Source organism: Equus przewalskii, chromosome 26 (genome assembly GCF_037783145.1).
Source record: "Equus przewalskii isolate Varuska chromosome 26, EquPr2, whole genome shotgun sequence".
NCBI lineage: Eukaryota > Metazoa > Chordata > Mammalia > Perissodactyla > Equidae > Equus > Equus przewalskii.
Window position 1 is genome coordinate 16325717 of NC_091856.1, and position 24670 is coordinate 16350386.

At 40.7% G+C, this 24670-nt stretch overlaps 1 protein-coding gene across 7 annotated transcripts; it reads left to right on the plus strand.

Annotated features, from left to right (window-relative positions):
- Positions 1-3184: 3184 nt before the first annotated feature.
- Positions 3185-23512, plus strand: ZNF483 (zinc finger protein 483). 7 transcript variants are annotated; one of them, XM_008513421.2, is made up of 6 exons: positions 3185-3495; positions 4955-5495; positions 7205-7293; positions 8990-9116; positions 9489-9584; positions 12553-23512. In XM_008513421.2, the coding sequence occupies exons 2-6, from the start codon at positions 5108-5110 to the stop codon at positions 14115-14117; spliced, it is 2265 nt and encodes a 754-aa protein (XP_008511643.2). In that variant the 5' UTR covers positions 3185-3495; positions 4955-5107; the 3' UTR covers positions 14118-23512. The 7 variants fall into 7 exon arrangements, with proteins under 7 accessions (XP_008511643.2, XP_070451129.1, XP_008511633.2 ...); XM_070595028.1 differs by having other exon boundaries at positions 3202-3289; positions 9486-9584; XM_008513411.2 differs by having other exon boundaries at positions 3202-3289.
- The last annotated feature ends 1158 nt before the right edge of the window (positions 23513-24670 follow it).

Sequence of the window (24670 nt, forward strand, 5' to 3'; positions counted from 1 at the left end):
ACATAGTGCATCATCTTTGATCTTTTCTTTGTCCCCAGTCATTAATATGTGCAATAAATCACCAAAGCCTACTACTATCTCTTGATACTACTATGCCCTGAGTCTGTCTTTTTCAGTCTTTGGACAGCTTTTTGGGCCCCCCCTCTCCAAGGTCTATCAGGTGAATCCAGCAAGCAAACTGCACAGGCTTGAAGTCAGAACAATAAAATACATGCTGTCCTGTGAAGCAGCCGGGCAGGCCATCTTCAGCCTGTGTCAAAGTGACCTTGCAGCCCCACACCTCATGACTGAAGACGCCAGCTGGACAGATCCACAACAGGAAAAGATAAAGGGTAGCTGGCTCTCACATCTCCCAGCTGCATTTCTTCGAGATTGAGGGCATAATTAACAACCCTGGTCCTTGCCTTCCTCCACACGTAGATAACGTCAGCATCTCTGAACTTGTGTGATGTATAAACAAGGAATTCTTGTTTATGTTACCTTCAGTGTATGATCTAGAGAAAAGCCAAGATGTACTCTATCCCTTTTTTCACATATATGAAATCTAGTTATAAAGGTTTTTTCTTTTCCTCTTCCCTACGCATACACTGTCTTGTGAAAGAGACAGAAGCTGCACTTAAAGTCACGCCCCTAGGAGCAGTTCCATCAGAGCACTCTGTTGCGCTGTTCTGCCCAAGTTCGAATTCCTCATGCGGATATTTAATAAACTCCTTCACTAATATCATCTAGACTCTTTACTTCAGTCAACAAGAACAAGTCCATCACCATTTAGACCACCTTTATTTCATGCCTCCATCATCCCACCTGGATTACTGCGTAACCTCCTAACAAGAACAGTCTTTTTGCTTCCAGCCTTACACCTTTCCAATCTATTCTCCATACTGAAGCCAAAACAGCTAAAAAGCGAACAAACAGAAAGCCCACTTATTTGCTTAAGTATTCTTAAGAATGCTTATCCTGGGTAGAGATCTCCCCAGATTGCTTAAAGTGAAACACTGATTTGTAGTTTTCTCTTTCTTTACTGATACACAATCCACCACTCTTTACCATGATGGTTACTTTTCATCAAAAACTACAGTTTGGCCACCAGTTCCAAGAAGGGGTCTTTTATTTTCTTTTTTTTAAGATTTTATTTTTCCTCTTTCTCCCCAAAGCCCCCTGGTATGTAGTTGTGTATTTTTAGCTGTGGGTCCTTCTAGTTGTGGCATGTGGGACACCGCCTCAGCATGGCCTGATGAGCGGTGCTGTGTCTGCGCCCAGGATCTGAACCAGTGAAACCCTGGACCGCCAAAGCGGAGCGCGCGAACTTAACCACTTGGCCATGGAGCGGGCCCCAAAGGGGTCATTTTTTCCTGGTAATTTATTCATATGTAGCACATCACTTAATTGCAGAATATTTCAACCAGTGTAGTGTTTCTCAAAGTGTAGTCCCAGAATCCACTGCAAAAGGTTTTGTGGGGGAGGGTCCCAAAATTTGTATCTAAATGAAGAATATCATGCGATTCTAAGGTACTCTAAAATTCGAGAACCTCTAGTTAAAGTTTTTCATACTTGCCCAGTTAACCTAATGAGCTGAATTCATTTCATATTCCTCTACTTTCTCTAGCTTCTCATTGTTTTTTATTTTAAAGATTTTATTTTTCTTTTTCTCCCCAAAAGCCCCTGGTAGATAGTTGCATATTTTTAGTTGTGGGTCCTTCTAGTTGTGGCGTGTGGGATGCTGCCTCAGCATGGCTTGACGAGCGGTGCCATCTCTGCGCCCAGGATCCGAACCAGCGAAACCCTGGGCCGCCAAAGCAGAGTGCACAAACTTAACCACTTGGCCACAGGGACGGCCCCTCTAGATTCTCTTTGACGTCCCCTCCATTTTCAGCCAGCCTAGGGGAGGTGGGTAGTGGAGAAAGGAGAACACATATTCAGACCTGGGACTGGAGAGCTTCTTCACTGCCGGCAGCCCTGTTTCCTCAGCTTGGCTTGCTGCTGTGAGATGAAGCCAGGGGTTCATTTAGTTGAGCTTGCTCTGTTCTTTTAAAGTCTCAGGGCCTTGACTCACTCTGCTCCTTCATTCTAGAATGCCTTTCTCTCCCAACTCCACCTCTCCAAAATCATCTAGTTATTAGAACTCTCTAAACAATTCTGGAGTTTCTCAGCCATTTTTGCTATGCTCTCAGTAATCCATGCAAGTGCCCATTCATACATTCAACAAATATCTATTGAGCACCTACTATGTACAAGGTGCTGTTCTAGGGCCTGGAGACTGGATCTTCATGAATCAAACCGGATAAAAATCCTTATCCTTGTGGAATTGATATTCTAATGAAGAAGACGGACAATAAGTAGTAAACAGACAAATAAGAAAGTAATATGAGATGTTAGGAGAAACAGGAGTATACAGGGGTGGCGGTCCAATTTAAGTAGCGTGGTGGTAAGAGAGCTTCATTGAGAAGATATGAAGCAGTGGGAAAGTCAGCCATACGGCTACTTAGGGGAGGAGCATGTCAGGCAGCAGTGCCAGGCAGGTTGGAAGCAGAGGGCAAGCAAGGAGGCCATTGTGACTGGAGCAGGGAGGGGGAAGAGGTCAGGGAGGTCATGGGTGGCCAGATTCCACAGGGCCTTGTAGGCCACTGTAAAAATTTGGGTTTTTACTCTGAGTGAAATGGGAGGACTTCACAGGGTTTTAAGCAGGGGAGCGACATACTGTTTTACGTTTTTTAAGCGTCTCTCTGGCTGCAATGTGAAGACAAGACAAGAAGAGTGAAATCAAGAAGCTATTGCAATAATCCAGGTGAGGCGGGATGGTGGTTTGGACCATGGGGGCAGGTGTGGAAGTCATAAAATTACATTTGTTTAATTCAAGTTGCGGCATTATGGCTTGCATTGAATGCATCACTAATATGCTTCTGCGGTGGGTTTTCCCAGCCTGGATTTCAGGAAGGGTAGGAAGGGGAGGGGGTAAAGATGGTTTGCGGTTACCAAGGAAACAGAACATCACACATCTGAAAACCTGAGATGGTTCTAGGCCTTTAGGCCTCTGGCGCAGCAATAATTCCTGGTCTGAGACCACCAGCCGCTTCCCAACAACCATGCGCAACAGGCCAGGGTGGGAACCTATGGAAAGCACAGGACTTTCGCAAAGTGGGACAGGCGCATTCCGGGAATCGTAGTTCTGCGCCCCTGCGCAGGCGCAGTGGCTTCTCCCCCCCGCCGGCTTGCGCGCGCAGCCCCTGCAGGACTCGCTTCTAGAAGCTCATTGCGGTGGCGTTGGTCCTGGCTGCGGGTCCTGCGGCAGGTAGTGGTTGTCCCGGGCCCCTAGCTTAGGGGCTGCGGCCAAGTCGCGGGCTCCGAGGGTGCACTGGGGGCGGCCTGGGGGCCGAGGGCAGCCGACTGATCTCGCTGTGCGCTCCCGGTGCTGCAGTTTCTGTGGGAGGTGGGCACTCTCCCGAAAGACGGAGCTTTCCTCCATCCCCTGCCTGCGCCCGTGGTCTCGCCACTTCGGTACTTGGACATTTTGGGCGGGAAAATTGCATGCTGTGTGTCGGGGGGATGAGGGGCAGTCCCGTGTGTTGCAGGATGTTTAGCAGCATCCTTGCCTCTACCCACTGGGTACCGGTAGCATCCCTCCTGCACTTGTAACCAGAATGTCTCCAGATATTGCTAAACGTCTCTTGTGGGGCAAATTCTCCCCTCTCCCCCGTTTGAGAACTTTTTTCTGCCTGCGTCACATTTTCACGGAGCCTCTCTTGTAAGCTCTCTGGAGACCGAGACGAGTGTCTTAGTCACCGCAGAGTTCCAGGTGCTCAGCACAGCGCCAGGTACTTGGTAGGTGCCTAATATTTGGTGGGGGAATAAATGACGTCATGCATACTGTGTGCCCGGCTCTGTGCTCGGAGGTGGGTATTGTTGGTATCAGTTGCAACAGGAGGAGAATGTCTTCTCACTTGCCGCATTGTAGCACATCTCAGGCTGTATTGTCGTTTCCTGGGTGCTCTGTGAGGGCGGGGACCCTGTCTGACCTGTCCATGCCTGTCTCCGTAGTGCCGGGTTCCCAGCTCGTTGTGGACGTTCAGTTATTTGTAGAATGAAAAAATGCATGCAGCACAGGGCAGGCTCCGTGCAGAAGTGCACTTGGAGATCAGAGAAAGCTTCACACAGAGGTGACAGTTGAGAGGAGTCAAGTTTTAAAGAATGAGTAAAAGTGGCAGGAGAGGGAAAGAAGGCAGCATTCCCAGGAGAGGGAATGGCTCTCGTGCAAAGGATGGAAGGGATAGATGGGTGGCTGGGAATGGTGAAATACTTCTTCATGGCTGCATTGTCCTTTAGGGGCAGCTAGAGCTCAAGAGGTGAGCTCATGGGGTGGGGTCTCCAGATCATCAGGCATGGCCTTTGCATTTGAATTTTATCTTGAGACACCTGGGGAGCGATAGGACCATATTTTGCATAATAGAAGGTTCCTTGGGCTACAGTATGAGAATGGATTGAGGAAGCCAGTACTTAGGTAGTTTCAGAAGGAGAGAATGGAGAGGTTTGTAGGAAATAAAACCTCCAGAACGTGGTTATTGATAATGTGAGAAATTTCAGAGGCAAATATGAAATCAGGCTTCTGAGTTGAGCAACTGGTGGGAAATGGGTGACCATTCACTGAGAGGGAGCAGGAAGGGTTGAATAGGTTTGTGACTAGATCCTCTTGTAGCTGTGAGCCTTTTCTGACATGTTTTGTTTATGAAGAGGATCAAGTCTGAAGAAACTGTTTTCTTGGAGGTTACCTTTAATTACCTGTAAGTAACTCCGTGGCTTTTCATCTATGGAGAAAACTATTCTTTTAATACAGTACTTGGGCAGGGCTGTTCTAGGCTTCTGAGAGTATGTGTGTGTATGTATCTGAACCAAAGCAGGAACCGTGTTTTTAGGATTAACAGCTTGTTTCACTTATTTAATATCTTCTGTTTCTTGACAGTTTCTGCAAGGCCATACACTGAATTGTTGGAACCCTTGATATTTTGCTGTCTGTAGTGCCTCTTGGTGGACTATACTATATTCAACTAGAGTCTAAAGAGGACTGGATTCCTGCTGGTGACAGACATTGCGAGCCGTAGTACTCTTGAACGAGATGACTGCCGTCTCCCCAGACCCTCAAACTCTGGCCTCGAGTGAACAGAGCAAGGTCCTGAGAATGGATACTCGTGGGGATCGAGAAGCTGTGCTAAGAGGAGACCCCGCGGACCCAGAGTCCTTCAGGCAGAGGTTCAGGCGGTTTTGTTACTCAGAAGTGGCTGGACCCAGAAAAGCCCTGAATCAACTCTGGGAGCTCTGCATTCGGTGGCTGAGGCCAGACATCCACACGAAAGAACAGATTTTAGAGCTTTTGGTGTTTGAGCAGTTCCTGACCATTTTGCCTGGGGAGATCAGGATTTGGGTAAAGTCACAGCATCCTGAGAGTAGTGAGGAAGTGGTGACCCTAATAGAGGATTTGACCCAAGCACTTGAGGCAAAGGAAGGTGAGATTCATAGATGGAGGGAGGAAGTGGGAGAGGGCTCTTCAAGGTGCGAAATAGACTCCCCAAAAGAAAGCAGTTTATTGCTGGAAAAGAGTCTTAATTTTGGAGTTGAGGCTGGGTTTGAGTCGGCCTTGCGTTTTAGTGTGTGATCTTTGGTAAGTTACATAACCTCTCAGAACTTTACATTTTTATCTCTAAAAAGGAGATCTCTAGTTTTGTTGTGAGGATTAAACAAGATGAGGTGGATGCTCAGGAAATACTGATTTCTTTCCCTTCACCCTTGAGCAAGAGGGAGCTGAGAAGACGAAAGAAAGAAATTTGAAAATCTTTGGAGTCACAAGCATGTCATCCGGCCCGGGCCTCAACTTCTTGCTCCAGCATGTACAATAGCATGTTTCTAGAATGGGGCCATCCAGTATCGGCGATGGTGGAAATGCGTTCTGCACTGTTTTTGCAGTTCAGCTTAATCGTATGAAATGTGGCTAGTGCAACTAAGGATTTGAATTTTTAGTTAAATTTAAATTTAAATAGTGATATGTGGTGAGCAACTGCCCTACTGGATAGTGTAGTTCCATAGCCTTAGGGGAGGAACAGCTGATTTATATTTTTATTACATTATTATACATTATATGTAAATATATAAAATATAAACTATGAATTGCAACATAATTATACCATTGTAAAATATTGACGAAAAGACTTCTAGGGTGGGTAGCCCTTTGAGGGCATGTGGTTCAGCTTTTATAAAATCCCTCTAATATTCTACAAACATTCCAAATAGTTGTAGCATGTTATTTACCATAAGGCTCTCAATACGTATGTGTGACAATTTGTATTCTACCAAGCATTCTGAGAGAGAGAGGGAAATAGTGTTTACCTCCACAGAGGTAATTTGTGGTCACGCAGCTAATTGATGTATCTAAAATTTGGGTTTCCTGATTCCTCTCTGACTTGTCTGTCACTGCCACATGTGCGTCTCCAAAATTAGGGCCTCTGTGTGGAGGCCCCTGCAGTAAAGTTCATGAATTGGTTATCTAGCATTCTGTAAGATAAAACAGTTTCCTTAAAATGATCCCTCTTTTTTCTTTGATTACATAATTCTGATTCTTAATGGATAAGCTGCCTAAAATTCTTTCGTAAGAAAGTGAAAGATGATTTTAAAAAATACTTTTCCTTTATGAAAAGAAGAGCTGTTGAGATCTTAGGGTATTTCATACGTTTAGTTCATGTGTTCAGATTCCTGATTTCTGTCTGCAGGAATTTGCTGGTGACCACAGAGGTGGAGTTAGTTCTTGAGACCAGCTTGGTGCTTTCATTCACAAAGTGACTCTTTTGTGAGACGCTGTGCTAGGACTACGAAGAAAACAAATTAATACATAAAACAATATGCTATTTTACCTTAATATATCTTATAAATCATAAATATTTTGAAACCCATTATTGCATGAATACATTAAAACTTGGGGTATATAGAATGAGGGAAGTCAGTTTTTGAGCTTAGGGATTAAAAGGTTATTTTATGGGGTAAGAGAAAAGCTTGGGTTTTAGTAGGAAACTGTATCTGTGGCTTTTCTCTGGGTTTGAAAGAGTGGGGAAAACTGTTTTTCTGTTTCTTCTGACCTTTTTATCCAGAGGGACATATGTAAGAATTTCTAGTCTGAGGAATCCATTTGAAAGACTGGACTGTGTTTTTTTCCCCTCTTTCCTAGATCCAGTCTCTGAGGATTCTGTTCTTTCCCAAGAGGTGCCTTCTGAGGAAGATAAAATGGTATCTGTCCTTCCAAATACCGAGTCCTGGGTAAGCTTCCTTTCACTCGTTTTCATTCTTAAGTAAATATTTAACTGAGCTCCTACTGAGTGGTATAAAGATACTAGAATAATTAAGACAGTCTCCTTTTCTTCGCATTCTTTACCTTCTTAGAGCTCATTATTCACATGCTGTTTTATTTCAGTTATAAGAATTTGTCACAAGTCTGACTCTTATAAAAGCAAAAAAATGACTTACTAGAAGTCAACAATTATTCCCAATGAAATTAGGTAGCAATAGAATTCCATTTCCTTAACATGGTAAAGAACATCTCCAGCTGGATAGTGTTGGAAAATAAAAAACAATCTTCACAACGCCAGTAAAATGATAAAGATGTCTAACCTTACTGCTATTAATGAGTATTTTCTGGATATTCTAGCCAATGCAGTAAGAGAAGAAAGAAATGAGGTAAGTATTGGTATGAAAGAGGCAAATGGATATTATTTGCAGATAATACTGGCTATTTGGAAAACCTCAGAGAATCATCTGAATAAGTACTGGATCTCATAGAACAGTTGAGAAAAGTAACATTACAAATCACTAAGTTTCCTGTATACTAATAATTACTAGTGAGGAAAAAAATTTTTATTCACAATAGTAGATAATAGTGCTGTAGTAGGCTGATTAATGGCTCTCCAAAATATATGCACTTGCTGAGCCCTGGAACCTGTCAATGTTACTTTATTTGGAACAAAGGTCTTTGCACATGTGATTGAGTTAAGGATTTTGAAGTGAGATGAGGAAATGAGCTTGAATTATATGGGTGTGCCCTAAATGCCATCACAAGTGTCCTTGTAAGAGAGAGACAGAGGGAGATTGAACACACAACGGGAGTGGGGGGAGTGGGGGTGTGCGGAGAGCTATGTGAAGATTGGAGCACTAAGGCCAGAGCCAAGGAATGCCAAAGAATGCTGGCAGCCACCAGAGAAGCTGGAAGAGGCAAGGAACAGATTTTCCCTCAGAGCCTCTGAAGGAAGTGCAGCTCTGCGAACACCTTGATTTCAGTCTTCTGGCCTCCAGGACTGTGGGAGAATAAGCTTCTGTTTTAAGCCCCCAAAGTTATGGTAATTTGTTACAGCAGCCAGAGGAAGCTAATGGAAGTGCTCATATTTGCTCTGTTACACTACCTCTCATAATAGCCTGCAGAGGATGCTACAGAAAGTGTATTTTAATATCACTGTGCTTGTGTGTCATTTGGAATAATTGCAAGTGTGCATATGTTGAACACAGATTCCGTTTGATTGGGATAGAAAATAATTGCTACTTATAACCAACTGGAAATGAAAATATGGAATGTACTCACTGATAGTACTCTTATTATTGCCTGTAGTCAGCTTATGTTAATTCTCTGAATTTGGATTTGGGAATGTAATTTGTAGCTTTCATTTAATATTCTTCTATTAATCCTAGAAATCAGTGTGTTGGGGTGAACTTGATCAATGTTAGACATTCCAGAGAACCTTGTCCAGCATTTCACACCAGGGACTAACTGGAAAAGGCAAGGATTGTGTCATGATCTTGCTCTGTATCGCATATAATAGTCATATAATAGCTACCTTGTAGCTTGGGTTTTGAGTTCTTAAAAAGTTGGATCCTGTCATAACTATTTATATCCTAACCACTTCTCTGAATCCTTAGGATCTATTTGGAATAATCCACTGCAAAAAGACTGTGTTTGGTGTTCTAGGAATCCGTGACATTCAAGGATGTGGCTGTGAACTTTTCCAGAGGAGAGTGGAGGAAGCTGGAGCCTTTTCAGAAGGAGCTGTATAAGGAAGTGCTACTGGAGAACTTCAGGAACCTAGAGTTTGTGGGTAAAGACATCTTCTCCTCATGATCTAGCATATAAACCAGATAGCTTTTTGTCCGCTATTATTAAAAGATAAGTGGTATTAACTGTTTTGGCTGGGCTTGCGGGGGTAATATGACTAATCCTAAAAATGGGTCCTGAAAATGTACTTTTCTGCAGTATTTCCCCTAAAAAAGAGTTTTTGTTCATTGAACTGGAAATGTTGAGCATCATTTTACTGTCATCAAGGCCATCCCTTCCCCACTTTTCTCCTCAAATTTCAGTACTGATGTCTGTATTTGACAGCGTCTTCTCTTCCCTGAGGCTGTGTGTGAATGTTGGAATGTCTTTGTTCTATGGAAAAACAGCCATTTTCTCTTCTTTTCTCTGTAAGCAGGCTTGCCAGTTTCCAAATTAGATTTGGTTTCCCAGCTAACGTGGGCTGAACTACCACGGCTGCTGGAAAAAGAAATCTCAAAAGGCTCCAGATCAGGTGAGTTGGTGAAAAGTAGACAAGGAAATTAGAACAGTTGCTTACCAAGTCATTTGGGAAGAGCTCTTGAAATACTGGGTGGGCTAGATGCTAAAGTAGAAAGATGATGAGAACGTACCCCTTGCCTTCCTGGAATGTTCATTTTAACATGGGAGACTGTTTGGGTCCTCTGAGAAGCACCTGTCAAGGCACGATTAGCCATGCCAGAAACTTACTGGGGAGAATTCCAGTGAAGGAAAATGGAGCGGGGGTTGGAAGAGGCCAGAAGAGCTGTCAGAGCATGATTCAGGTCTAACACTTGTGAATGGGAGAAGGAAGGAAGGAAGGTTGGGTGGGAAGAGTCTTAGACTGAAGTTGAGTTTTAAGAAGGTTTTGGGAAGGCCAAAAGAGAGTCTTCCAGGCAGAGTTGCCTGGCAGAGCCCTGTGTGTCTCACGGAAATGGGCCTGCTTAAGTATCCCTGCTCTCTTTGTCATTGACTGGGCACAGCCCATGGGAAAGTGGCCTTGGTGTGAATGCCATGGTGGACTCATAGAGCAGCAGCAGGGACCCTTAGGTAAGTGCCCCAGAGGAGGAGATCTGAGAGGTGCATTTGTATGGATGCCATTGATAGAGATATCAAAACAAAAAGTGTTAGGATTGAGTGTATGCTGTAATAGTGGCATGTGTAAGAAGCAGTGGGAAAATAGAGGAGCAAAGGCTTGATTAACATTTGAGTTGAATCTTGGGCGATAAGTAGGAGTTCATCCAGTGGCTAGCACATATAGTATAATCCCGTTTTTGTTAAAAGAAAAAAATATACATATGTGTATGTCTAAATAGATAGACAGAGATTTTTAATATCTGGAGAATATTCATGTTAACCCTGGTTCTCATTGAGGGATTGCATTTTCTTGCTCCTTCCCTTAAAATTTAACAAGAAATATACTAAATTTATATTTTTAAAAATAAAAATAAATCATTACTTATATATCAATACCTTGGTTTGTTTTAAAGAAAAAAAGAGTTATTCACTTGGCTGTATTCTGTCTTCTTAACCGTTCATTTTAGTCAACCTGTTGGCCGTTTCTAGTATAGTTACACAACTAACCGACGGCAATTGTCTTACTATGTTAAACTAGCATTTGAGAGAGTAATTCCAAAAATGGGTTCTAAAAAATGTTTTGACTAAAATCTAGCAGCATTGGTATAAATATATACCCCTCCCCCCAAGATACTTATGTAAACAAAGCATCATTTAGATGTACAACTTGTTTAAAAAGTCACTTACAGCAGACTGGAGAAAAAAGTTTTTGACAGACAAAGCAGAGTCCATAGCCATAATTTATAAAAAGCTCATGCAAATCAATGAGGAACACTGAGTCTGTTAGAAAAATGGGCAAAGAACTTGGGCAGATAGCTGACAAAATTAAAAATAACTGACAAAATTAAATTTAAATAGCTGTGAACATGAAAACAAGTTCCCAGTCACTGGTCAACAATGAAAAATACATTTAAAGCAACGATACATTTGTTACCCATCAAATTTGCAAAGATTTAAAGAAAGATCATTTGACCAGAGATGAGTACCCAGGTACTTCTGCTCATCATATATTGTGTAGTAGTATAACTCTTCTACCCTTTGGTTCATTAATTCCACTGTTATGTCTCTCTTCTGAGGAAATATTAATCATTTGATAAACATTCAGTAAGGAAATAACTAAACAAACTATGATATATCTATGTGGTGGATTATTATGTGACTGATTAAAATTGTCTTTATAAGAATACCAATGAAGTGGGAAAGAATTATGAATGAAAAAAGTAACTACATATTACACACAATTTTTCTATCCTAAAATATGTAGAAACTTTATAGAAGAAAATAGACAGGTTTTAACAATGGTTAACTTCTGGGTAATAGTATTTTGTGTTTTATAGTTACCTGTTTAAAAAATAGTGTTATAAAAGTAACAATATAATCTCATGATTAAGAGCCGAGGTGACTGATGTGGTTAATAAATGAATTCAAAGTTCTGAGAAGAGCATAAATAGTGAGTATATGGTATTGGAGAAAGCCCTGTGGAGACTGTAGGACTCGAACCCTGGGCCCTGCCAAATTTATATATTTGTGATGGTGAGGGTGCTGTGGAATTGCATTCTAGGTAGTATGAAGTATTAAGACTATTAATTAAGTATTAAGACTATTAATACTAGAAGTATTAAGACCAAGGCAATAGGATTGAAAATGCTGTAACACGGACAGTAAATGGATGCCTGATTAAAGTATCCATAAGGTTGATAGGGCTGGATTGTGGTGACCTTTGAAAGTCTAGTATAGATGATGTCGCATATCTGTGATGTGATTAACTATCTATAGTTAATATTATAAACTTATGCTATGTGGCTGCTTTGGGGAGAAGCAATGTGGTCTAGGGACCAAAAGCATGGGCTTTGGTGTCAGGCTAGGTTAAAAATTTAGCTCTGCCACTTATAACACATGTGACCTTGGTCAAGCCATTTAGACTCTACGTGCCTAGTGGTCACATCCATAAGACAAGGATAGTAATAGGAACTACTTCATAGGGTTGTTGTGAAGATTAAGTGAAATATAAATGAAGTGCTTGATATGGGACCTGGCATTTGGTAAGTATTTGATAAATACCTGCACTGTTGTCATTATTGTTTGGAAAGAGAATAGATTGGATATAGGCAGAATAAGTTTGAACCAAATATAGGAATTTGAAATGAGGGTGAGAACTTGCATTTCTAAGTATGAAGCGCAAAACTTTCATCTTCCTTAATATTTTCCCTAACCCCTGTGTTTTACCTGGTTTCCCTGTATCAGCTTTCCCTTCCCTTTATAAGACTCGATTTGAGAACTGTCCAAGCCATTTTCCTTGTAATCATTACTGTCTCTCTTCCTATTTCAGTCCCAAATACAGCAGCTTTCTTTATTGCAAACAGGAAATATTCTGTTATTTCTTTTAGATTGTAAACGTAGAGGTGAATTGAAGGAATCTGTTCAAAATCAAGATGTTTGTTTGGAAGAAGCAACTTTAGATGAAATAATAGAAAGATACCTAATGGGTAGTGATTATGGCTTGATGGGAGAATCCTGGAAACATGGTGCATTAGAGGAGGATCGTAGCAATAAGGAATATTCACAATCAGCAGTCACACAGAAGAAAACGCGTGGGAGAGGCAAAAAGGGTGAGGAATTTGACCCAGAAAGGGGCCCCTTTGGAAGTAATTTCAAACAAACTTCAGACATAATTAAACATCTGAGAGTCTACTTAAGGAAGAAATCTCGAAGGTATAATGAATGCAAGAAGCCCTTTAGTTTTCATTCAGACCTTGTTCTGAACCGCAAAGAACACGGTGGAGAAAAGTCACGGAAATGTAATGAAGGCAGGAAAGTCTTAAGTCACTCTTCATCTCTTACTGACCATCAGAAACATCAGAAAATTCATTTTGGGGATAAGACTCAGAAGTGCACTAACTGTGGGGTGGCCTTTTTTCAAAGATCATCCCTTAGTAAGAGAAAAAGCTCTACGTGTGAAAAATGTCGGAAAAATTTATGTCAAGCCACCGCCTCGAATAAAGATGAGGGAACTGAGACTGAAGAAAAAACCCATAAATGTAGCAAGTGTGGAAAAGCCTTTGGCTATAGTGCCTCACTGACCAAGCACAGGAGGATTCACACTGGGGAGAAACCCTATATGTGCAATGAATGTGGAAAAGCTTTCAGTGACAGTTCGTCACTCACGCCACATCACAGAACTCATAGTGGAGAGAAACCCTACAAGTGTGATGATTGTGGAAAAGCTTTCACCCTGAGTGCCCATCTCATTAAACATCAGAGAGTTCATACTGGAGAAAAACCCTATAAATGTAAAGAGTGTGGGAGACCCTTTAGTGACAGTTCGTCTCTTATTCAACATCAGCGAATTCATACTGGAGAAAAACCCTACACATGTAACAACTGTGGAAAATCCTTCAGTCATAGCTCATCCCTTTCCAAACATCAGAGGATTCATACTGGAGAGAAACCCTATAAATGTGGTGAATGTGGAAAAGCCTTTAGACAGAATTCTTGCCTTACCCGACATCAGAGAATTCACACTGGAGAAAAACCGTATTTATGTAATGACTGCGGGATGACTTTCAGCCATTTTACATCTGTCATTTACCATCAGAGACTTCACTCAGGAGAAAAACCCTACAAATGTAACCAGTGTGAGAAAGCCTTCCCTACTCATTCACTCCTTAGTCGTCATCAGAGAATTCATACTGGTGTAAAACCCTATAAATGTAAAGAATGTGGAAAGTCCTTCAGTCAGAGTTCATCTCTTAATGAACATCATCGTATTCATACTGGAGAGAAACCCTATGAATGTAACTATTGTGGAGCGACCTTTAGTCGAAGCTCAATCCTTGTGGAACACCTGAAAATCCATACCGGCAGGAGAGAATATGAATGTAATGAATGTGAGAAGACATTTAAAAGCAATTCAGGCCTCATCAGACATCGGGGATTTCACTCTGGAGAGTGACTCTTGGAAGATAGTAGGGTGGGGGGGTATTTAGTCAAAATTGTCCCTTATTTAAAAACCCAGGCTGTAAACTACCACAGCATTAATTAGTAGCTGCAACTTCGTTGGGTTGGCGGCTAGGAAAAATGTAATTTTTCCCATTGACCCCTCTTTCAAGGATGTCAGCTTTTGGTAGATAGTAATAGGGTTGGTAAATTCATATGAAAAGTGAAGAAAGTAGTATGAGATGAGAAATGATTCTAAAAGGCCAAATGTGCATTTAAAAAGCAGGGGAGGGGTGCACAGGACCCATCTTATAACCTTTTCTCTGGAGATTTCCCTCTCTTCTAGCTTCCCCTTCCACTACCGTGTAGTGTAATAGAAAGAGAACTTGACTGGGGTCAGATAACCTGGCTTTTCTCCCTGTTTGCTGACCCACTTGCTCTGTACCCTTGGGCAAATCATTTGACCTTTTTGAATTTTAGTTTCTCTACTGGTAGAATGAAGCAATGGGACTAATGATTTCTGAAGGGTTTTTTTTTTTGGTACCTCTGATATTCTCTGAAGCTGTGGGAATAAGTTAAACCTTTTTGATTCATTAGAATTTGCAAGTTTCTCTAGCAGAAAATTACTCCTTTAGGATACTGAACTTCGACTGAGTGAGAACGCAGTACGCTTTCTGAATACTTGATGCCGGGATTGCTAGGAAGTTGTAAAGAGAAGCAAGCCGGTGGAGCTCCAACAAGTTTGCCTTCAGGGAATCTTTTAATTGGACAAAGCATCCCAGCCTCTTTTTCCTCTGGCCACTGGCTGAGGGAATGGGGATCCTCGAGGGTGTGCACCTGAGCCATCTCAGCCATGGGAATAACAGTCCTAGGAAAAGAGATTCGGGGGTTGTGGGGGATGGGAGGAAAATAGAGCTATTCTGGACAGATTGCCTTTCGGAAAATACAATTCTATTTTTTAAAATTTTACCTATACTAAGTACAGCTTCCTGTAACTGGATTGTAAACCTTCTGTACGACAAAGGTCACAAACTAAAATTGGGCCCTTTGACATGTTTTAATTGGTCTGTGCAGTAAGGGGTGGGTGTGTATGTATGTATGTATGTAAAAGTGGGTGGAATTAGTGCCACCATTTAAAAATAAGGAAATTTCATACCAAAAAAGAGAAAGACTTGTTTTGAAAAATAAAAAGGCTGACAACGCTGGCCCATACTCTGGTGGGTCAGTAGCTGGTCTGGGGTAGCAGCTGCTACTTTTAGATGGAGAATCTACTCTTCTACTTGCCAAGTTCTCTCACTTATGTAACCTGACTTGCCCACTGTGGGAATTTGAAATTATGATCCCCTGCTATCGGGAGAATACTTATCCTAAAATCTAAAGAGACTGCACTGATAGTAGAATTCAGGAAAAGAATATAGAAAAGATGCAGAATGAATTTTCAGTTAAGTTTTCTGATGTAAAAGTAGACCTCGAAGGACTAGTGTACAGATTTTAGTGGATTCTCCCTTAGAGATTTCGTTGGTGCAGTCAAATAATAATTTCTAACTGAAAAAGGAACTAAAAACCCAAAGTCAGTTAGGTTTGTCTCTCAGGTCATAGGGTTCTGAAAGAGTCCCACTGACTCAACAAGGTATAAAGTTCCTAAATTTGAAATCGGAGGCGGCTCCTATAAAAAGAGCACTAAACCAGAAAACTTGTGGCTCATCGACGTGAAGAGATCCGTAATGCTCATCTGAGACTCAGCAGTATTTGCTGTGATTTTAATGGGTTTAGGTTTGCAGTGCTACCTCTGGAGGGTATTTTTGGTTTCTTGTGCCCTGACTTCTCCCAAAGCCTATAGTTCAAACACTGCTGTGTGATGACTTGATCTGCAGTTACTGCTAAATGGACCAACCAGAGATGGTTCAGCTATGAACGGAATATGGCTTAGGCGAACCACTTACCCTGGTTTAAATGTTTTTCTGAAAAGACGTAAATGCTGGTTTGATTTTTTTGAGAAGATGTAATTTATGGAAAGAAATATGTAAAAATTCTTGAAAAGAGGCTTGTTCTAGGATGTTATATCCCTGAATTCATAAGAGAATGGTTTATACCACTATCAATTGGGAATCTGGAACATAAATTTTTTTATAACGAAGTATAAATTACATATCATAAAAATCATTTCAAGTGTACAGTTCCATGAGTTTTAGCGAATTCGTTGAGTCGTGCAATCATCACCATAATCCACTTTTAGAACATTTTATCACCTCAGTAAGATCGCTCATGCTCATTTACGGTTTATTCCCATTCCCACTCGTGGTTCAAGGCAACCACTAATTTGTCTACTCTCTCTGTAGTGTTGCCTTTTCTGGACATTTTATATAAATGGATTCATATGTGGTCTTTTGTTAGTTTTTCACGAACGTGTCTAAGTTCTTCCATGTTGTAGCATATCAGTACTTTATCCCTCTGTATTAATAATATCCACTTGTATGGGTATACCATATTTTGTCCATTCACCGGTTCAAGGACGTATGGGTTGTTTCCAGTTTTTGGCTGTTAGGAATAATGCTGCTCCGAATGTTAACGTGAAAGTCTTCGTGTAGACATGTTTTCGTTTTTCTTAGATGCCTGAGTGGAGTTGCTGGGTCTTCTAGCCATCCTAGTGGTTGAAGTGGCGCCTGTGGTTTTAATTTGCGTTTCCCTGATGGCTAATGATGTTGAGAATCTTCTCATGTATTCTTTAGCTATTCATATATTTTCATTGGTGAAATGTTTTTTCACATGTTTTGTCCATTTAAAAAATAGGGTTATTAGTGAGTTGTAGTTCTTTTTATCTTACATACAAGCCTTCTTATCCAGTATCGACTTTCTAAATACCATGTTCTAGCCACAGAGGGCAACCTCAAACCCTGCTACACAATATTTATCCAAAGCTTGGTTTCAGTAACTACTTAGATACCTTGCCTAAAGGATATTTAGTTTGACCCATCATCTAAATACTTAAATTCAGTTTTGAATTCCGTCAGATCCTCAGAAGGTTTTTAACTTTTGACTCCTTGTAGAATTGCTTTTATTAGCTTATATTTAACTTTATGCCATTTGGCTACGTTGATGAGTATTAAAATCAGCCCTGTGACGTATTTTACTTTAAAATGAAGACCTTGCTTTTAAAAATGTTTCCTCTTGATGAGTTTCTATTGAAGAAATTCCTTTTAGGTCATAAGAAAAGACAAGGCTTCTCCTGTCAACGAATTTGCTTTTATTTCCTTATTTTAGAATTTTTTCTTTTTTTTCTGCTTTTTCATCCCAAAGCCCCTCAGTATGTAGTTGTGTATCTTAGTTGTGGGTCCTTCTAGTTGTAGCATGTGGGATACCACCTCAACATGGCCTGACAAGCAGTGCCATGTCCACGCCTAGGATCCGAACTGGTGAAACCCTGGACCGCAGAAGCGAGCATGCGAATGCAACCACCCGGCCACAGGGCCGGCCCCCTAGAATTCTTTTTTAATGTGACAAAATATACGTAACATAAAATTGACCAACCCTTTTTGGGTGTACAGTTCAGTGGCATTAAGTACATTCATGTTGTGCGATCATCACCGCTATTCATCTCCAGAACTTTCCCTCATTCCAAACTGAAACTCTCCTCATGAACCAGTGACTCCCCATTCTCGCCTCCCCCAAGTCCCGGGTAACAATATTCTACTTTCTGTCTCTATGAATTTGACTACTCTAGTCATACAAATGCAATAGTTCAGTATTTGTCTCTTTGTGTCTGGCTTGACTCATTTAGCATAATGTTTTTAAGCTTCTTGCAGTGTATGTCAGAATTCCATTCCTTTGTAGGGTTGAATAATATTCCATTGTATGTATATACCATGTTTTCTTTATTCATCTGTCCATGGACATTTAGGTTGTTTCCACCATTTTGGTTAATAACTCTTCCATGAACAGTGGTGTCATTTTCCGTTTGTTCATACATCAATTTCCTATCATTACCCATGTCTTCCTTGGGCTTTTTTTGATATGCTGGTATTTAGTAAAAGCTTGTTACCTGTAGGGCCTACATAAACGTATTTCATTTAATCTTTATAATACTTAACGAAGTAGGTACTGTCAACCTTAAACAGAGCAAAGGGCAATTTTGTTTAAGCACAAGTGGGTTTATTTGGGAATAGCAGAGGAATTTCATTTCAGGACAAGCAAACTATGGTGAGCCATAGGCAAGTGCGAAGAGACAAAAGACAGCTTGTATTAGGTTCTGGGGGGAAATTGGGGGAGGGTAGTTTTGAGCAAAAATTCATTGGAGGGAAACGACAGTTCCAGGTTGTGGCAGTTTCCCTTCAGCAGCAAGCGATGGTTAGTGTGTCATCTTGGGGGCGGGGAGGAATCGTCCTTCTTCCAGCTGGTTATGAGGCTGTGAGCAGTGGTTGCTGTGTGAGAACTCTCCCTTCATGGCTTCCCGACTCCATTTTGAATCCTATTTGAATTCCTTTATCCATTTTTCACTATTTTTTGCCCTTTTTGAAATGTTCAGAAGTATACCTAGACGTATCTGTGTAATATTCTGTGTTCCTAGTTTCCAAGAACTGTCTTACATCTTTCTTAATTCAATCGTACAAACACTTGTTAACAGTTAGTATATATAGGGCACTTTAAGGGATGAGGAGATAAGTGATAAATGTTCTGTACCCTGTAAAGATCAAGTCGTGTGTGTAAGACTGATGTGTGTATTGGAGGGCTAGGTGAGTATGCAGGTCATAGTATGGTCGCAGCCAACAGCTAAAGTGAACTGTGTTAAATGCTAAAAGTGAGATACAAACAGCACTGTGGGAGCACATAGGAGAGTGATGCTGAGCCGTGAAGTGGAGCTGGGAGTCCGTTCCACTGCTTGTTGCCACAGTGCAGGGCCTGCATTATAAGGACCTTTCCAGCCCTTTTGAGGAGGTTGTGCCTTACTACCAGGGTAGTGGGGAACCAGTGGAGGTTTTGCCTGTGTGTGTATTGCTGGAGACTTGTTTTTGTTCTTGCTGTTTTGTGTTTTCTTCAGAATCATTTCTCAGATGCAGAACTGCTTAAGCAAAGGGGAGACACACTTTAGGATTTTTTTTTTTTAAGATTTTATTTTTTTTCCTTCTCCCCAAAGGCCCCCGGTACATAGTTGTATATTCTTCGTTGTGGGTCCTTCTAGTTGTGGCATGTGGGACGCTGCCTCAGCGTGGTTTGATGAGCAGTGCCATGTCCGCGCCAAGGATTCAAACCAACGGAACACTGGGCCACCTGCAGCAGAGCGCGCGAACTTAACCACTTGGCCACGGGGCCAGCTCCCACTTTAGGATTCTTAAAACCCAAATTATTGTCTGTGAAGTGCAGCACATTCATACAGTCTCTCCCATGTGTGGAAACGTTGATGTCTATCAAGGTCTGACCTAAGGAAGCTTTTCCCAAAGCCAGGGCACCTGCAACGTGTCTCCGAACGAATCTTCTGGTGCTCAGTAAGTTGCATCTTGCTGGCAGAATGTTTTCCACCCCGAGAACATTGGGGCGATCTCTCTTCTGGACTCTCTTTCTTGTGGCTTCTAAGGTCGAGAGATTCTTCCAGGTTGGACTTCTTAGGTGTCTCTCCCTGTAGAGCGGTTCTGATAATCTGCAAGCTTTGCCAAATCTATAGCTGTTCTGGGGGTTTTCCCTGTTGATATTCAAGATGTTTATAGTCTTAGAAAATGGGACCAAGGAAAGCATTTCCTTCTAAAGTGACAATGGATACATATTCCCCAGTTTTTTCTGCTTTGAAGAATCTTCTTCATGTTCTCTTTTGATCTGCCAGTACCATCAGAACCTTGCTTTTAGCTCTTTGAGCATCTTTAAGACAGTGGGTTTAAAGACTTTGTCTAGCAAGTCTGACTTCTGGGCTTTCTCAGGTACATTTTCTGTTGATTTGTTTTATTCCTTCGAATGGGCCATACTTTCCTGTTTCTTTGTATGCCTTGTGATTTTTTATTGTTGTTGAAAACTAGACATTTGAATCTGATAAGTGTGATAGCTCTGGAAATCAGATTCTCCCTCTTCCCAGAGTTTGTTGTTATTTTGGTTGTGTTAGAGTGTCTCTGTGTTGGGGATCAGTCTGTGGTGAATGCTTAAACTTTTCTTGGTTGTTCTCCAAGCCTGTCTTTCCCTGGGCAGAGGCAATGGCTTTCTAAATTCTCCCATATATGCATTTTTTTTTCAATGTCCAAAAAAACCCAGGTGATGTCCCTTTAAATACCCTGAAAGCCACTTTTGGGCAGTGGGGGTTGGAAGAATGGCCGCTGGCCTCTGGTCTCTTCCTCCATGATCAGAAGCAGCCATCCCCAGTCAGAAGCCAGAACGCTTATGTTTGGAGGAAAAGGTCTTCATTGCCCACCCTGGCTCCAGCAAGGCAAACTAGAAATGTGGGTTCCCTCCCCAGAGCTGCCTGCCATGGGGCTGGCCAGTGGGGGATGAGTAGCTGCTACCGTGCTGAAGGCTAAAATCCACCAGTATTAACTGCACTTTACCAGTCAAGGTTTCCCCTGGAAGCTACAAGTTTTAAAATAGGCTCCTGTATTCCAGAATCACTTAACATACTTTCCACCAGTGCAATTGGTTAGGTAGAGAAATGGATTCCTGCTGCTTCCTACTCCCACCTTCTCTGACGTCACTTCCTCCATGTCTTAGATTTTTATCTTGCTCTCTGGCAGATTTCTCCAACTTTCTGTTCCATCTCTAATACTAAATGTTTTGAATGTTTTATTTCTGTTGTCAAACTTATATTTCCAAGTTCACTTTTGGATTCCCTGTTCCTTTTTTATAATACTCTATTTTTGTTTCATGAGCGAAATGGGTTTTTCTGTGAGAGGTAATATAGTGTCTTCAGTGTTGCTCTTACTCCCTGCCTTCTCTTTCCTCTGAGTTGTTTTTACCTGTCTTCTCTCTTTCATACTGGAGGCTCTGCTCAAACTTCTGGTGAGCGTTGTCTGTTCACATTTAAGAAGAGGGCTCTGAAAAGCTGATCAGAAGGTGTTTCAGTTACTGCAGCACCGTCCAGTAGGAATATAACGTGAGCCACATGCGTAACTGCAAATTTTCTAGTAGCTACTCTTAAAAAGTAAAAGAAAACGGGTGAATAATATATTTTATGTCACCCAGTATATTGATAATATTATTTCAGCATATAATCAATGTAAAAAAGCATTGATGAGACATTCTATGTTATTTCTTTGCACTGTCTCCAAAACCCATTGTGTATTTACAGTTGCAGCGCATCTTAATTTATACACTGAAGTTTTCATTTGAAATACTTGATCTCTGTTTAGATTTATAAACCTTAGAGTTGAAAAGTAGATTCACAAAGTTCTTACTTTGTTGTTACTCTAACAAAGTAACTGGATCAGATATCAAAAAATTATTTTCCTTTATATTTGTATCAACATGGACGAATTGTTCATCTTAGTAGAATTGATTTGATTTTGAAGCAAAAGCATATCAGTTTCAAAACTCTGTTTAAGTAAATTCACTAAATCTTGTGTCAACTCAGTATTTTTTAACATCAGATTCAGTGAGGTATTGCATAAATGTAAACTGAATTTATCAATATCAACAAACCATTCTTCACATTTTTCTTGTATTTTGCAGCCAATTTATATAGTGTTGTTGATTACATTTAAAATTTGCATACTTACTAGTGTTGGAAAAACATAGTCATTTTTTATTTATATTATGAAATATTTCAATTTTAACTAACTTCTTTCACCTAAGTAGGTCACAAGTTTTTCCCGTTCTAAGGAGCTTCAAATTTAGCTCCTTCATATGCAGTGTGATACTAGAGAGAAACACGAATCACATTGCAACTATTTGTCTTTGATTTTTGAATATTTGGCAAACAGTTCTTTTGTGTCAAGAAAATCCTGAATTGGAATTGCTAGCACAGGAGATTTTTGGTAAATTCTCTTAACTCAAGTAAAGAATATTGGTAAAGAACACGAGATCATTAAAAACATTATCTTCAGCAGTTCCATAAACTGGCAATGATTATTTTATCAAATTTGCACATATATACTTAAGAATTTTAACATCTGTATCCATGAGTCTTTTCTTCGAATCTGCTGCAGAAAACCGAACACAAACATTTTCAATATTTATCGTACAATGGAACAAAGCAATGAGGGAAAACATTGTTCTCTTGCTTTAAAATTCCAGTACATCTGGTCTTTTAACATAGCTGGAGTCCCATCCTTATGATGGAAAGTATTTTTTCTGTCTCTAGCTGAAATTCTTTGATAGATGGAAAATTGTCACGAATATCTGTCGTGAGTTTGAGTTTTTAGGCGATGAATTGACATTTCTTTGTAAATTTGGTTGTTCTTTGAGACAGAATATGCACAGTTTTCATTGGACAGTGTCTCATGTTACACAACTCATCTAAAGCTAAATACTTTAAATTTTTGAAATTTTGAATCAATTGATCTTTGATAATATTAGAAACTTCTTGTATTCTATGAGCAAAATTACTTAGAGGTTAATTGAAATTTTCAAGTTTTGTAAATGTCTTAAGTCTTCCTCAATTTTCTAACCAAATTACCATAACTATAATGATTTCTTTTTATCATCTCTCCCATCTAAGATTCTTTTTGTTTGTGTGTATAAGAATTCAAACTATTTTTTTATAGGTGGCCAAGTTTACAAGCTTAAAATCCTGTTAGGTTATTTAAATTTCTTTGACGGAAATTTAATTCTCGTTTCTCATGATTAACTTCATGGATTCTTTTTTGACTATTAGGAGAATACTTTTCAAACTCACTAGATGGTTGCTGAAACATGACTTAAATATTAACTCTTGTCTTAAATATTGTCTACTGTATGTAACACTTTCGTATACAACAAACAGCTTCTTCATTTTGCTGTGCCTGCAGTCACTTGCAGTTGCCACTCATTGTGCAGTCGTGTCCCTTCTTCTGCTCTCTTTACTGTACTAGTCATAGTACTGGCTTCTGTATTGCACTGAATTCTGCCTCAGTAATATGCCTTCATTTAAAATTTAAATATTTTTCCATTTTTCTAACCTAGAAGATAATTGAATTATAATTGAAATAGTGTCTCAGTTTATGATTATGATTTACATAGGTATCACTGTGACTTGCGTGCTGTCAGCATAGGTATACTTGAACTTCTGCTATCTACATAAAATATCCAGGTAAACACATTGTGATGTTATTTCAGTGCATAGAAAAAACCATCTGAGCTGAATCAGTCTGTTGATACTGACTAGGTTGAAGTGCTTCTGTGATACTAGAAATAGTGCACGTTCCTGTACAAGCATTACGCTACAACAGCAATGTCCTATGCGATGCAACAGTTAAAGTGAATTGTAATTCTACCAAGATAATAAAGTTGTGTTTAATAGAAAAATACTTACTGGGCTTCAGTTTTTTTTAAATTCTGAAATGTGGCATTCTCTGTATTTCCAGTTCTCAGTAGCCTTAAGTGGCTACCATATTGGACAGTACAGAGTTGGAGTAAGCACTGTTAGCCACAGAGAACTCAATAAATCAGAGTGGCTTAACTCGATAAAAGTTTATTTCCCAGGCAGCCTTCCCACATTATGTAGCTTTGCCATCTGGAACATATGGCCTCCAAAGTCCCAGAGGAAGGGAAAGCAAGAACTGGAGCATTATGCAATGTTTTTAAGCACTGGCCTGGAAACAGCCTAGAACCATAGGTGTCAACTGGGTGCCAGGATGTCCCAGGGCGCTGTGGAGGACTCACAGGGGCTTCCCAGGATATTTACAATTTTAAGGAAACACAGCCATGACTATTAGAGATGGCACCAGCCACTAGTATTATGTTGTCTGGACCAGTTTAGCAGACAGAACTGCTGAGTATTTCTTTTGTCCTAGGGGCACTGAAAAAATGATTGTAGTCCTAAGTCAGGATGCTGTAACCAAGAAAGTTGGGGAACCTCTGGCTTAGAAATCACTTCTACTCTCTTCCATTGGCCAGAAGTCAGTCACAATACCCTACCTTAACTGCAGACGAGACTGAGAATTAAGGTCTTCCCTCATTGTGAGCACATCGATTGCTTCTGCCAGTCTGTCCTGATCCCGGTCCCCTTTCATTCTTCCCACACATAGTACATACTTTCTTTTCCTAAGGAAGACAATCCAAAGTCTGGTTTGGTTAGTGTTTACAAGTCCAGGGTCCCTGGATTAGAAGCTTGAATACGTGGGAGCCCTGGGTCAGTTTGTCAGCTTTCTAGAAGGGTGATTGGGTGTTCACTTTTTTTTTTTTTTTTAAAGATTGGCACCTGAGCTAACTGTTGCCAATCTTTTTTTTTTTTCCCCTGCTTTATCTCCCGAAACCCCCCTGGTACATAGTTGTATATCTTAGTTGTGGGTCCTTCTAGTCATGGTATGTGGGACGCCTCCTCAATGTGGCCTGATGAGCAGTGCCATGTCTGTGCCCAGGATCCGAACCGGCGAAGCCCTGGGCCACTGCAGGGAAGCACGCGAACTTAACCACTTGGCCACAGGGCCAGCCCCGGGTGTTCACTTTGATTTGCCTTTGGGA